This window comes from Apus apus, chromosome 2 (genome assembly GCF_020740795.1).
Source record: "Apus apus isolate bApuApu2 chromosome 2, bApuApu2.pri.cur, whole genome shotgun sequence".
NCBI lineage: Eukaryota > Metazoa > Chordata > Aves > Apodiformes > Apodidae > Apus > Apus apus.
This window is the reverse complement of record NC_067283.1, coordinates 84,206,030-84,221,045: the sequence shown is the minus strand read 5'-3', so window position 1 is coordinate 84,221,045 and position 15,016 is coordinate 84,206,030. Positions and strand designations below refer to the sequence as shown.

General features: G+C 39.7%; 1 protein-coding gene across 1 annotated transcript in view; it reads right to left on the bottom strand.

Annotated features, from left to right (window-relative positions):
• Positions 1 to 9,952, bottom strand: part of ABCA13 (ATP binding cassette subfamily A member 13) — a 165,533-nt gene extending 155,581 nt beyond the window's left edge. The window contains exons 1-3 of the mRNA XM_051610260.1: positions 9,884 to 9,952; positions 2,492 to 2,585; positions 651 to 774 (exon numbers count right to left, since the gene is read on the bottom strand). Coding sequence (XP_051466220.1) covers positions 651 to 774; positions 2,492 to 2,585; positions 9,884 to 9,952 — 287 coding nt within the window. The remainder of the gene's footprint in view (positions 1 to 650; positions 775 to 2,491; positions 2,586 to 9,883) is intronic.
• Positions 9,953 to 15,016: the final 5,064 nt, after the last annotated feature.

Here is a 15,016-nt window from a genome sequence, read left to right as displayed (position 1 = left end):
ATTGCCTTCAGGAAATTCTTTCCGGCTTTCCTTTTGAGCTGAAATATAATTTGGACAGTTCAGTCAAAGCAGTGTAAATAGTGTAGAGCAGTCATTACAGATCATAGTTTCTAGCATTTTACACACTCAGATGGCATCTGGACTAGTGATATAAATAAAAAATGTCCTTTTAGGAAACAACTTTTAAAAAGGCCAGCAGTTATTGTAACTCTAGAATGCAGTAATATAGTATTGCCACTGTAATTAACAGGCTATAGGCTTTGTAACGAGTTGGCAAGACCATGGCACAGAGGTTTGCCACTTTTACTTTGAACTCATCTCAATGTACCTGCAGTTTTGTTTCTTACTTAGTTTAAACTTTTTTTCCAAGCCAGATTGCTTTATTTTCACTCATATAATGCCACCAGAACTTCATACAGATAGATGTAAAACAGCTTTTAGTGTGAAATAACAGCATAAAAGGCAAAGATAAAGTAGAAAGAGGCATGACTAAAGCCTTCCATCTTTAACATTTATAAGGACACGGAAGGAAACTTCTAGTACAGAGTGACGAAGCTCCTATTCCACCTGCCTACAAAAAAATAAGAACCTTTGCTCTAGAAGAAGATGCACCATCTTACTGACAGCTCTTCCAAATTTGTATCACTTACCGTAAGCGGCTGGTTTTTTGTGTTGTGTAACTAGAATTCTTGCATCTTGAACCAACATTACAGAAAAGGGTCCGCATGAAAGGATAAAGGCCCTGGCTTGGCAAATCCCGAGCTTCTAAGTAACCTAAAACCAAACAGGGGCAGAATTAAAACTAGTAACATTGAAGTTATAAACTTGTACCATCACATGGTGTTCCCTTCTCCTAGAAAGTGGCTTTGTCGCTTGTGAGCAATGAAGTTATATCAATAGCAGGTGTTCCATTTACAAACAACTAATTCACCGCAGAAAATGAGTAACTCCTGTGCCAGAATATGACAACAGGGTAGCATTTGAGAGCAGACTTTGGAAAGCTGATTTTCACAGCTTTAATGCTGTTGCAACATTATAGGCTTGCTAACATCTCGGCATAAAATTACTTATGGTCTAGATTAGAACACAGAGTTCTTTGCAAAGCAGAATTTTGTCTTTTCTCCCAAGCCTTCGTGAGATGAAGGAACTGGTATTCAGCAATATCTAAATGTATTTCCATCAAGACTGTCTAAATAGTAACTTTTCCATATTCTCTGAGAATTTAAACTTTATCATATAAAGTAACTTTTTGCTTATTTTGAAATATAAGGAAGAGCTATAGGGCTCCTATTTAACTTTTTGTTTAAAACTGCTAAAATTGATACATACTTAAAAGGTCATTTCCCCTATTTCTCTGGGTAACTTTATTTTGGCAGCCATTACATCAAAGTTAAGGGAATGAAATGGGAAGTAGATGAGAAAAATACCATTTGGGTCAGCACTCATATTTAATATTCAGAACTGAAAGATTAAAAAATGGTGAATTAATGACATACACTTAACATTTAAAAATCCTAATTTTATTTAAATTCAGTTGCTAATATTTTGGAGATTTATCATTAGAAATCGTACTGTACCTGCTGTATAAAATAACAAATTTTAAGTTTTGAATAACCAGTGTCATTTGCATATGATCATTATTTTTATTTAGCATACTTCAGTTCACATTGCAGAAAGCTCTCTGAGCACATGCACTGAATCCCTTTCTGCTAAAAAAAAGTAGAAAATCTACCCCCCCAAAAAAAAAAAAACAACTAAGGTTATCAAACCACTAGCATGCCTTGAGTCCCTGGGGCTAGACCAGAGATAATCTAAAGTAAATTTATACAGTGCACACTGGATTCTGTCCTGATGTTTCGTTCCACAGATCTACAATTATTTTACCAAATTGGTTTCTAATGTAGCTAAAGCTGGCTTATCCCCACCTTACTGACATCTGTGAATAAACTCAATAGACTGTAATATCACAAGCAATTATTTTCTGAATAAAGGTAACACTGGAGAAGATAAAAGCAAAAAGAACTTTATTGGGTAGAAGTAATCATAACAAGTTTTTAAGTGTTGATGGAAATGGAAGAATTTACCATTTACAAAATATTAATTCTAAATCCTGGGAAGTGGGCAGGGGTAAGATTAATCTTGTATAACTTTTAGCATCTACTGCATAATTATCTGCCTCTGATGGAGTCATCCAAACTCCATTAGTCAACAGAAAGAAAATAAGTACAACTAAAACCCAAATAACCCCCTTTACTCCAAAGTAGAAGTCTAAAAGTGGCCCGACAAATCAGACCTTAAAGTTTGTCTTTGTTTCCTGCCAAAATATTACTTGCTCAGATCCGCAGCTAGACAAGAATGAATCCCACTCTACGGTTCTTTCCATTGACTCCACTATATTTAAGCCACCTCTTCTAGGGTATCTTAAGTATTTCCTAAATATTTCTACAAGCAGAGGCAAACAAAATAGAATACAATAGAACACAAAGCATACAGTTTTCTTTGTATTTTGGGGGTTCCTGGAAGCGGATGGCAGCCAGAATCAAGAACAGCACACATGGCCAGAGTATTTCAGTGAGAGACAGGACCTGAAAAGGGAAATCAAAGCATTGTCAGTACTACAGAAAACAGGATTTGTAAAAAAATAATTAAAATCAATATTTTTTTAATCAAAAACTATTAAAGATCCCCAGTACAACTACTTAAGGGGAAACAACATCACTAAAATCAAGTCAGTAATTAAGGCTTCCATTTAAAAATCTTTATAACTTTGTCAAATACATTGCTTTCAGAGTACAAAAGCAGTTTTCACTTCTGTTTGTAGTGTTTGTAGATATTTTCCTCTGGTGAATGCAAAGTCACTCTGAAAATGTGATTGCAGTAAAATCCAGCTTCCCTGTACCTGAGCCTCCTAAGAAGTCAGCAGCATGCTGCACCCTGCTGCCCCTCCTCATGCTCCCCTGAAGCCTGCTGCCCTGAACCTGGCAGCACACCTCTTTGTCCTTCCCTGGTCCCTCACTGCTGCCAGTACTCACTCTTCCACCTGCAGTCGCCTCTCTCCAAAATCTGCCTTTGTCACCTCTCTCCAAAATCTGCCTTTGTCACCTCTAGCAGCAGGGCACTGTGAAACCAAGCTAGCAGGCCTGAGGCTGCCCACCACCACGCTTCTTTTGTCCCTGTCTTCCCATTTCCAGGGCCACAACAAAAAGGCTTCCAAGCTGGTGCACTGCGGGACTCACGGAATTTTAACGCTTCTCCTCCACAAGCTGCATATGCAAAGTATGAGTTTGTGCCCCCGCAGAGAGGCTGCAGAACCAAAAATGGATTGCATGAGGGGGAAAAGTAATTATTATTTAAAAACAAACAAACAAACAAACAAAACTACAAAGAACAGCAGTTGTCTCGACTTTCAGCTGCAAAGAGGAAGATACTGCTATTCAGCCATCAACCAGCTTTCAGAAGACTTCTAGATTCCCTGATAAATGCCCTCGGAAAATGCGAATACCAAATTCATGAAGAGAAACGCAGTAGAAATTACAAAGAATCACACTAAAATTTCATGTTAGAGACTATTAACTTCCCAGAAGCTTATTGAGGATTTTTATGTCAAAACTGTGTCACTGTTGAATCAAATTCCTCTAGCTCCAGGCAGGAGCTGAAGGCCCAGGAACTCTGTTTTAGTGAGCTTTGGGCCCAGATAAGGCTGGTCAGGTCCATTAAGTCTTAGCAGCATGCTCAGGGCCTTGGCAGCAGCCTCCCCTCCCTGGTAGTTTCATCCATACACCTCCCATATGGGATCAGAGAGACCTTGCTGTGGAGCGGTGCCATTGCTGCAGGGCATCCATGGGCTATTTTCAAGGGGGGAAGGGGCGTATGTGGGGCATGGAACCAGGTAGAGTGGATGCGGAAAGGGACACTGCAGAAGAGACTTGGATGAGGTGTCACCAGACTGCCCATGAGGGGCTGGAAAGGGTCAAGGCTGCCCCTGCAGACATACACCACCTCCTCCCCAACCCAAGGCCCGTACTGGCAAGGGGGCATGGCAAAAAGTCCCACAAAAATCCCAGGCAGGGTGTCAGGGCTGTAGGAGACAGCTCAGGGGCATTTGTAGGGCCAAGGCCCTGGATGAGTGCAGGCTGGGCTCTCAGCTAGTTACCTCAGGGCTCAAGGTGGCCCCAAGGTAGTGGCCAGGACACAGCAACAGCCAGCTTATCCCCACAGGGCACAGAGCCAACAGGAATGCCAGGTCAGCAATGCAAGGGTGTTGGGCAACAGCAGCTGAGTTCAACTGAGAGTCTGAATCTCCAGGCAAGTCTGCAAGTAATGAGACCAAGCCAGGAAGCAAACCTGCAGGCCACGGTCAGATCCAGGAGCAGCAGCCAGGGTCAGACGCAGCCCTGCAATCACTAGCAGGATCCACGTGTCAGTACAGCTGAGCCAGAGGCTACTGCTGTGCCAGAGGCTACTGCTCTTACCAAAGCCCCCTAACTGAACTTAAATAGGGTGGAGGGGTGTAGGCTCCAGGTAAGGATATTCAGGGCAATTAAACCCATTAGCTCTCTCAGGGTGCTGGCACCTGTGAGGAGAGGTGTGTTTAGGTATTCACTTTATAGTGCCCTCTAGATAAGACAGAGCTACTTATCTGCTCTTCTTTGCACTTACTCATCTTTCTGTAAATTAGAGAAACCTGGGGTTCTGCATCATGCACACCAACTCTGGGCAACTCCTGGACTAAACAAAGCCTTTTGATTTCAAGCATGCTGTTTTGTTCTCTCTTCTACTGCACTGGACTTTTACCGGGGGTAAAAGTGCAAGCAGATCAAACATAAATAAAGATATTGAAAGTGTGGTTGGCTCAGTAGCTTCCAAATCCATTGCACAATTTCCAAAATCACATTTGTGAGTCCTGGGCACTAAAATAACTATGCCAGCTCTTCATTCTTTCAGTACAGGAAAAATACAAAGTGATGTATATAAAACTCTGGTGAGGAGCCACCAAAGCTGATTCCAGACAGCTCTACTTTGGAAAGCCAGGACTGCACTCTTGGGCAAAGCAAGTCAGTGGTTGTCACCTGCCAGCCAAGAAAACCTGGAGGCTCTTGGTTATATTTAACAAGGACTCATGATTTGGGAAGAACAGGAATCATTTTACCTACTGGTTCAGTCACCAGTATCCAAACTGTTAGTAAAAAAGGTAGGCTTATTGTACAGAACTACATTTAGACCGTACTAAAAAAAGACATTAATTTGGAGCAGCATTGTTGGTGAGAATACCTCTTTGGCCAAAGAAATCTAACATGTTATTTGTAATTATTAGTAAAAAATGCAGGGGATTAAATACATTGTGAGAGATTTCTTTGTGCTACAAAGCAGAGAAGGGATAGACTTGAAAACTTTTCATCATTACAAAGGCCTTCCCAAAGGGATGGAACAGATGTTACTAAATGTCTCTGGAGAAGCAGACCTAGGATCAAAAATATCTTGGTATCTTATAACTAAAACTGAAGAAGACCATACTACTAGCACTGTGGGACACTTCTGAGCTTGTAAACACCTTTATAGGAGTTACGGTATGTGGAAAATTCTACTTGCTTACCACAACAGAAAAGCAGAAAGCATTGTATTTCCCATTAACTAAGACAAAACAAAACCCTATTAACGCAGAAACAAATTTTCCATTAATTAGGAATAAGGCAAACATCTGACTTCAAAATCTAGATTAGTTCACCCAAACAAATACAGAAAATACTCTCATTCTGGACCTTCTTTTTTTCTTACATTTCCCCTACTAGGCTGCATTAAGGACCAGTCATTCATACTTAAGATAGCTGTGAAATTAATTGGACATCTTCCATTGACACTCCCTGTGGTATACCATAGCAGGTCACCAGAGTCTTACACTTGCAACTTCCATGGAGTGTGGTATATCCCTTTGCCTAAAACTTTGAGTGCTTTTCTTCCTGTACTTTCCATGGACTCTGGATGCAGCCAAGGAAGTTTACTGATTTCAGGTAGATTTTAATTAATTGGTTTTGGCCCATTCCTGGTCTTTTTTCTGTCTGCAATTATATTTAAGAAATATTTTGAACTTTAAATGTTTAACCCACTGTGAATTGCTGCTGGATGATGTGTATAAAGCAAAAGAGAGAAAGAGGAAGAGATAACCAGTTATAAGTATATCTGAGTGTCATCTGTCTAGCAATACAAGAGAATACTCCATGTCTAGAAAGGTCACACAAGCTGTGACATAGTAGGGTATGTCTGGTACAGAACAGTTGACAACTGTCCTCTGGTTTAAGCTCTTCCAGAATTGGCTTGCTTATTTTTTTATAAAAACCTTATTAAAAAGTCTGGCATGCAGGGAAGGGTTATTATTCCAACTCTAGATTCATAAGCCAAAGATTCTTAAAATACAAAAATACAACAGCAGCAATTTTTAAATGGGCAAACTTTTTTATTATTATTTTTTTTCCTCCTCACAAACTTAGGGATAAAAATCAACATTTCACAATTCCACTAGCATTGGTGGAGGAGGAGAAAGACACCTACTGAAAGGGTAACAGCTGTAAATAATCATTACTGTCATTCTGATCTGCATTTTCATTGGTTGTTACCATTCATGTGAGAAACCTCATTGTGCCTAAAGTGTAGGGTAAATAGTAGTTATTTTGGTGAATCTATAAAATTAAAGATTTAATAAATATATGAAAATCTCAACTGGTGAATACCATTGAGCCAAGCAATTATAGGCCTATTAGAATTACTTCTGTTATCTCCAAGGCTTTAGGAAAACAAAGAATTTCCCCAGTTTCCATTTATCTCCAGAATTTCAGCATACATTCATGGCTCATCAGAGGTAGACTTCTCAGTCTAACATCCTTATGCCTTTCTTTGTTAGATTATTGTGAGCCTGGATGTTGATAATAGCAATTGCAGAGAACCTAGGAATATTAAGAAATAATCCCATCATCCACACTGCCATAGTCTGCACCAGCTGTTTTTACTACCATCTCAACAACTGCTTGGGTAGCAACAATACCTGTGGATATGAGGAAGTCTGAAATAGTTGTTTGTTTTTTTTCCCAACCCTCAGAAGAGCCCTTAGCAGTCCTCTCCTTTTGGTAAGCTAATTTTTATTTTTTTTTTTTATTTTTTTTTTTTTTTTAGATTAATAAAGCAAACCTCACTCAGCTGGCTTCTAGCAGAGCATGTGATAACAAAGGAATTTGGGATAAATACAAGAACTGAGAAGGCAGCTGAAGAGGCAACAACAATAGGTTGGGCTGAAGTGGTGGAAATAGGTTGGAGGACTCAATGAACCATCAGTGTGCTGCAGACATTAAGTAAGCAAAATTCATCTCATTGAGCCAGTTATTTCTGGTCTTTGTGGGAAGTAATGCTGCTATACAAGGCATATTCACATTCAAATAGGAAAGGCACCAACAGAAGCTCCAAAGAAAGCACATTTGAAAGATGGCAGCCCTTCTGCAGATGCTTTGCCCAAGCACTAAAGGGAACTGGGGTCTGAGAGCTCATGCCATCTGGCAAGATGCACCTGGGAAGAAGGTGAACTTGGTAAGGGGGGTTTAGGACCTGGCTCATAGAAGCAGACAACATTTTACCTGTTCACTGTTGGGTTTTTTTAGTTTAATTTTTTTGCACTGAAGTAAAAACAAATGTGCTAAACAGAGATCATTTGGCAGTAAGCAACTTTTAGGGGTGTTTATATATTTTAAAGTGTGGAAGAAAGGAGTGTGAGCTATACAGGACAGAAGCAGGGCAAAGATGACACTCAGTGTAGGGGCAGAGGAAGAGCAAGAATTTTCCCAGCATTTTCGCTCATGCTTAACATTATTCCAAAAAATAAAATAATTAATAATAGCAACTTTTTTAAATCTCCATAGTTTTAGGATAGAGTACGTTTCTGTTTTATCCTAATATCTGCATTAGCGACTACACACTCTAAGCATTTTACACCATGATTGCAATCCCAATTCTCCCCTAAATTAGGGTACCAGAACAAGACAATTCAGGAGTCATATTTCACCCTTTACCTTGCTGCAAAATTGGATGTTAATAAATGCTATGTAAAGAATCATTAAGAAATGCAGTGATAGAAAATTTTAGTAATACAGTTGCCTGGTAGTATGTATCTTCTGAGCTTCCAGAATCTGTAGTTCAGAAGCAAAAGCTTCTGAAAACTAAGAAATTAGAAGAGACCATAATGTTATGTTCAAATCTATATATGCACTGCCTTTGAACCAGGTTAATAAAAGGTGCTGATGCCTGTCTGAATTTCAGTCAAAACACCTGCTCATCACAGAACGCTTACAACAGTCACAGCCCTTTACCCTTCAGTGTATGGTATCAACTAATTCCACATGACACTCATGACACATCATTAATTCAACAGATCATATTTGTCTTCTAGCCCTAACTGCTGATAAATAACCATGAGAAGACAATTTCCTTCTACAGATAGATCTGCACAATACAGTACAGAGCTGAAGCACATCAGATCTTTCAGATTCTCCTCAGACTCACAGTCTGACCTGCTCTTTGCATAGATAGACCATACACCTGGATTTCTCCTGTGTAACTACACATGGAGCACCTTCATGTGTCACTGTTTGCACAGTAAGCACATACGAAGGTTTTCCAAATTTTCCAGATGCCCCAGGCTAGCTCCTGGCTCTGGACAGGCAGAATTTAAGTTTGCTTTGGGTCATTCATTGTAATTCATGGTTTGGAGAAGCCTGCATCTCAGTGAACTCTCTATTCAGGAAAGCTATCAGTTAGGCAAACTTAAAACTTACATGAAGATTTTGTCCCTCAGCAATATGTAAGAGGGAAAACTAGACAGATCAAGGAGAAAAAATAGATCAGCGTGGAGTAGAACAGGAGAGGCTGAGAAGCCACTTAATGCACACTGACTTAAATATGAGGAACAGGGGACATACAGAAGTGTTTAGGAATGGAGAAAAATATAACTAGTAGTATGCCTTCCCAAAAGATGTCTTTAATACTAAAAGAAACCATAACTTGAAATCATTTGAAGACAAAGTTGTTTCTCTAAATCACAATTTTATTTAAGTGAAAGATTTCCGAAATGAAAAGCTGTATGTTTGTTTAATTGAGGTAATCCTATCCAAAGCAGTCAACATTCCTTACTGCAAATCCCCACATCATCTCAGACAAGAGAAATCAGTGAGAAGCTATTAATTGTAGTGGGGCTTTTTTTCCACAAAACTGTTATCTCACTTGAGAAAATTTGTACCCCTCTATCTTAAATTAAAAAATCGTGTCAATCACAGGATAAGCAATGACATCTCATCTCACATTTGAGTATTATTTTGACTGCTGTTGAAGTAGCTGCCACATTCTTCTGCATATTGGAATTTGAAAGGTTAAATTAGGCTTTGTAGAGCTAATAAGAAAGAAAATTTAGAAGCATATACCATTTTATTACACAGTCTTTGCATTTCCCATATCTAGATTATGATCTCAGTTGTGCAAGATTTCTTACTTTACCAATGAGTATCTGTAATGTGAAGAAAAAATATTTTAATCCTCACCACTCCTACAAACACTGGCAGTATCTTCTGTTAATTAGAAGATAAGGTGTGGTTCTTCAAAACTTTATGAGATTTCCCATCTCATTTGCAAATTGGGGAGCATTGCTGTATTCAGCCATTCAAGAGTTAAAAACCACTGTTGTTCTCTACATTTGTTTTTAACAACTAGAAGACCAAAAGTAAAACAGGAACCGTTTGCAGCCCGCTTATCTTTAACAATCTGCAGTGACAAATTCATAGATACACTCTTTCCAACAGATATTAAAGGAAGATTTACATTATTTCTTTTTTTATCGTTTCCAAAAACTCACCGGTTGCCTCACACGACAGAGCCAATTCTTCCAAAACAGAGCCTTGAACTGGTGTACAGCATGCCCCATATCGTCCTTTCTCTCCTTCATCCACTGGCAGAGTGTCTTCCTAAGGACTTTCTAACTGAGAATCACCCACCAAGCATTCCAAAGGTATTATTCAGTAGCTGATGAATTCCAGTACTAGAGAATGGTGCAAGAGATTTGCCTGCTTGCTGAGAAGGATGAGATTATGTTTCTGCCTCTTGTTTTGCATTCGTTGAGGAATCTCATCTTTCCATTTGCTTCTCAGTGCAATGAACAGTAAGGGGGTGGGTTTGTATAAATGCCTTCAGGGTGCTTTGCTCCACGATATATATTCTCCGCTTGTTTCTAGTTTTCTAGAATAAAAATGCCTGTAAACAACAGGAAAAAAGAATATCTAACACAAATTTTACTTTTTCCAGAGTTTGATGACTTTCTGTCACTGCAGCGTTAATGCCATTTTGGTTGCATATGCTTAGATTTTTTGGGGAAAAAAAAAAAAAGAAGAAAGAAAATAAGGACACTGTTTAACCACATAACCCTGGAAGTCTCTGTATACTTTACAGTACCTTCTAGGTACAACTCTAGCACTGGGCATCAGTGTCCCCTTGCATCTTCATGTTTCATTTTACGTTATAAAGAGTGTGTGACATTTCATTCTCCTTTTTCAGTATACATTACCTATGTAAAAGTGGACTATTCTGGTAAGTCAGAAAACTGTTAGTTGATTGCTAAATGCAATCAGTTCACGCAGGACGAAAATAAGTCTTTCAGCAGTTTCTGAAGGAAAGAGGAGAGAGGTCCTGTCCCCTGAAGCTGTAGGAAGGAGCCTGGGAATACCTGTGGCAGCAGGGCCACCTGGAGACACAGCAGGTGTCAGGCAGTGCAGAGCTGTGCTGTTTTACTAGGGGTGGAGATGACTGCCCTGTCAACAAGGAGTGTCATCTTGAGCAGAGGAGTGAACTTTCTATATGTCTTGTTCTACCCAAATGAATTAACTAAGATAAAATCTGATCCCCAAAAGCACTTCTCTATGGTCAATGGAGACACATATCAGTCATTATAGAAAGTCATTCAAACCACCAAAACTCTGAATCATGAATCACAAATATGCACACATTAGGATAGAGTGATTCCTGAACTAATATTCTTTATTTCTCATTCTTGCTGAGCAAATTGCATCAGTACACTTTCTGCAAGATGTATTATATTGAATAAAAAAGACATCTTAATATTCACAGCTATTTTTCCACATGGAGAGTAAAAGCCCCCAAAACATAATAACTTTTTGGATAAAGAAGTCAACAGTGAAGAACTTTACTTCCACTACATGTGGAAGTTAAGGTAGGAATTTACTAAGTGTCATACTTATTGCATGAGCAACTGCACATCCGTAGGTCCACTGAACTCTGCCAATTTCCATGGGATGAGGTTCAGCTGTTGTCTGATGTCCAGTGCATGAGCTTCCCTTTCCCAAGCCTTGCATTTGGGTCACTCAGCAGCAGTTTCTGTCCCTCCAAAGCATGTTGTGAAGCTTAGTTACTCCATTTCATATTAAACTAACAGATAAATCTGTTAAAATCTTTGTGTTTGAAATGGTGCAGATTTTTTTATTATTATTTTTTACCTTTTCCATGGGTTCAAGCAGTAGAGAAAAAGTAAATTATATTGGTGTCATGAATTCATAAATTTTTACATACTGGTCAAAATTGCCTCCCAGCAATGCAGAAATCACAGATGTTGTCATGGCAGAATATGACTTGTTGAAGGCTTTCATTCCTCAAATATGGTGGGATTTCCTTTTATTTTCTTTGCTCTGAGACTGAAAAATTATTGAGGTAGTTGTTTAGTTTTAAATAGAAATGTGAAAGTCCTCAGGACATACTAAAAAAATTAGTAGTGCAGCATTTACCTGAATGATGTTATGCACGTTTGTACCTCTAAGGCAGGATTGATTAAATTATATATTGAGCACATCTTCTGTTTGTCCATTAGCCCCTATTTCCCACTCCACTCTCCCATTTCATGGTACTGGCAAAGCACACACACACCTCCAGCAGTCATAGAATCATAGAATGTCTTGGGTTGGAAGGAACCTGTAAACGTAATCTAGTCCAAACCCTCTACAATAAGCAGGGACATCTCCAACTATAAGATTGCTCAGAGCCCCATCAAGCCTGACCTTGAATGTCTCCAGGGATGAGGCCTCCACTACCATTCCAGCGATTCACCATCCTCATATTAAAGAACTTCTTCCTAATGTCCAACCTAAATCTACCCATTTCTAGCTTAAAACCATTACCCCTTGTCCTATTGTTACATGCTTTTGTGAGCAGGTCTTCCCCAGCTTTCCTATAGGCTCATTTCAGGTATTGGAAGGTCACTATAGGTTGCCCCGGAGTCTTTTCTTCTTCAGGCTGAACAACCCCAACTCCCTCAGCCTATCTTTGTAAGAAAGGTGCTCCTGTCCTCTGATAATTTTTGTTGCCCTCCTCTGGACACGCTCCAACAGATCCACATGTTTTTTGTGTTGGGGGCTCCAGAGATGGAGCAGTACTCCAGGTGAGGTCTCACCAGGGCAGAGTAGAGGGACAGCACCTCTCTCAATCTGCTGGCCACACTTCACTTGATGCAGACCAAGATGCAATTTGCCTTCTGGGCTGCAATTCCACGTTGGTGGCTCAAGTCCAGCTTTTGATCCACTAGTACCCCCAGGTCTTTTTCCATAGCATGTCTTTCTCCAGCCTGTATTCATAACTCTGGTTCATACTTCTGCTTCCTCCAGTGCTGAAGAGCAGTCCCTATGCTGTGCAGCAGAGCCACACATGCCCCTGCGACTCACCTCTGCCATCACTCCCCCTCCCACCGGGGCTGTCTCCTCAATGCCCTATGGTGGCAAGTGTAGCTGGGTGAGCAACTGAAAAGGAAGGATATATCTCACCAAGGAGCTCCACGTCACAGCTGGCTAGCAGTTGCATACATGAGGTTTCTGCTTTTAGTCAAGCAATGCTAACATCCTTTCTATTTCAGACTATGTACAGTGATTTTGCTCACCAGGAGCAAATGGGAAATTCTGATATAGGCGAGATGAAAACTGTGCACAATCAAAGCATGCATTTTTAAACTAGTATTTGTCAATAATAGAAATTGGGAATATATGTATGGGCTCACACAGCTAGTTTGGGAAGCTGGGAAGTGGAATCTTTGGTGTGTGATTTATAGGAAATTCTAAACTAATCAGTCAGCATAATAAATTACAAACAGTTACTTATCAAAGCAACTGATACAGAACAGTTCCTGACTAGTATGGAAGCTAAAACAGCTCCCATGAACAATTTGCCAAACTATCTTGAACAACTCTGCAAAATCTCTGCTCATCCGACTGTGTGGTGTGCATAATTTATTATGCTCTATATAATTACATACCCATACATGTTGCATTCTATTTTTAATGCTAACCGGCTTTTCACGGACACAGGAAACAACTATTTTGTATGCAATTCCTATTCAATACTAAATAACTACTAAGCTCTCATTTTAATATATAACATACTCAATAGAGAAACGCCTTTCACCATCAACTTTTCTTAACTTAATTTGCCTCACAGATTGCTGCTCTTTTCTAAATAAATACAGTTTTGCTGGTATGGTGTTCTCCAGTAGCAGACTTGGTTTTGGTAGGAAAAAAATAATGAAAATAAAAGGTACCTCATCGATATTTAACCAAGAAAAATCCCTACAGTGCCATTCTGGGAAATTATTTTTAAAATAGAATGTATAAGTGTCCTGGTTTGAGCCAGGATGAAGCTGATTTTCTTTTTACTGATTTTTTTTTCTTCAGTGAACTCTCTTTTAAGCAGCACACTTCTGGAAGTAGCAGCAAGTTTTCCAGCTAGTGGACTGATAACACCTGAATGTTTATAGTTACTCCTATAGAGACACCAAGGACACTTTGCTCTGCTTGTCAGATCTGCTGCTTTGGACACTAAGGAGCAGCAGAGTCATATCTACAACCATCCCATAGGGAGGAGCAGACTAGACAGCAAACCTGGCCAAACAAATTATTCCATCCCATATATATGTAACAGTCAGTATAAATTCAAGGATCACATATGTCAAGCCTCTTTCCTTTTCTTCCATCCATGGCTGACATCCAGGGAGGACTCCGTCTATCCATCACCATTTATCCCTAGGTCTGTGCATTCCTGACCCTCATCACTCTCCTCTCAGCTCCTGTCTGCTCTGCTGCTCTCTCCGACAGCCCCAGGACATTTTGGAACTGCTGACGGCTCAGGAGATGCTGTGGGAGTTGCTGGGGGTGGGGGGAGGTGATAGGATTTTGCACATTCCTGCACATATTTGTATATATTTGTACATATTTTATTATTAGTATTTAATTAAAGCTGTCTAGTTTAGTTTTCAATTCAGAAAGCCTCTCTCCTTATTCTTTCTCTCCTTTCCCTACCTGGGTGGGAGGGGAAGGGAATAGAGAGCATTGCTGTCATTTAATTGCCAATCCTCAGTCAAACCATTTCAATGAGCTTGACTGTATTATTTGCAATGTTACAGAAATATGAGAAATATTAAATTTAATATTAAAATATTAAATTAAATCCTGCAACAAAAGAAAACTCGTTTGTGCCTCCTTGGCACAAAAGAAAATATCGTATTAAAAAACTCAGCACACAGGCAGGAAGAGCAAATCGGTTGTGAATATTTTGGGGGAAGACCAATCAGCTATATTGCTGCCATCCCACCCACATCTTTAAAGTGATCTAGGTTGCATCAGCACAGTATCAAATAGCATCCTGTGCAAGTACCAGCCTTAACTAGCAACTTTGCTTTGGTGGTTTACGTACAAAGAGCTTCAAAAGGTTCAAATGCAGCACAGCTGCTGGTAGGCTAAATAAACTATATAATTTCACAGCTCCTTAACAGGGTGGCTGCAGTCAACAACATCTTGTATATTGCAGGGCAAATTAGTAGGTCATATATTTCATCATGAGCTCGCCTCATTCCTTCTGGAATGGAAAAAAAAATAGGCTCAGCAGCAGGTCTCCAAGTGAGGAAAAGACAGTATGACCTGCCCTTTTCTGCTTCTGCTTAGCA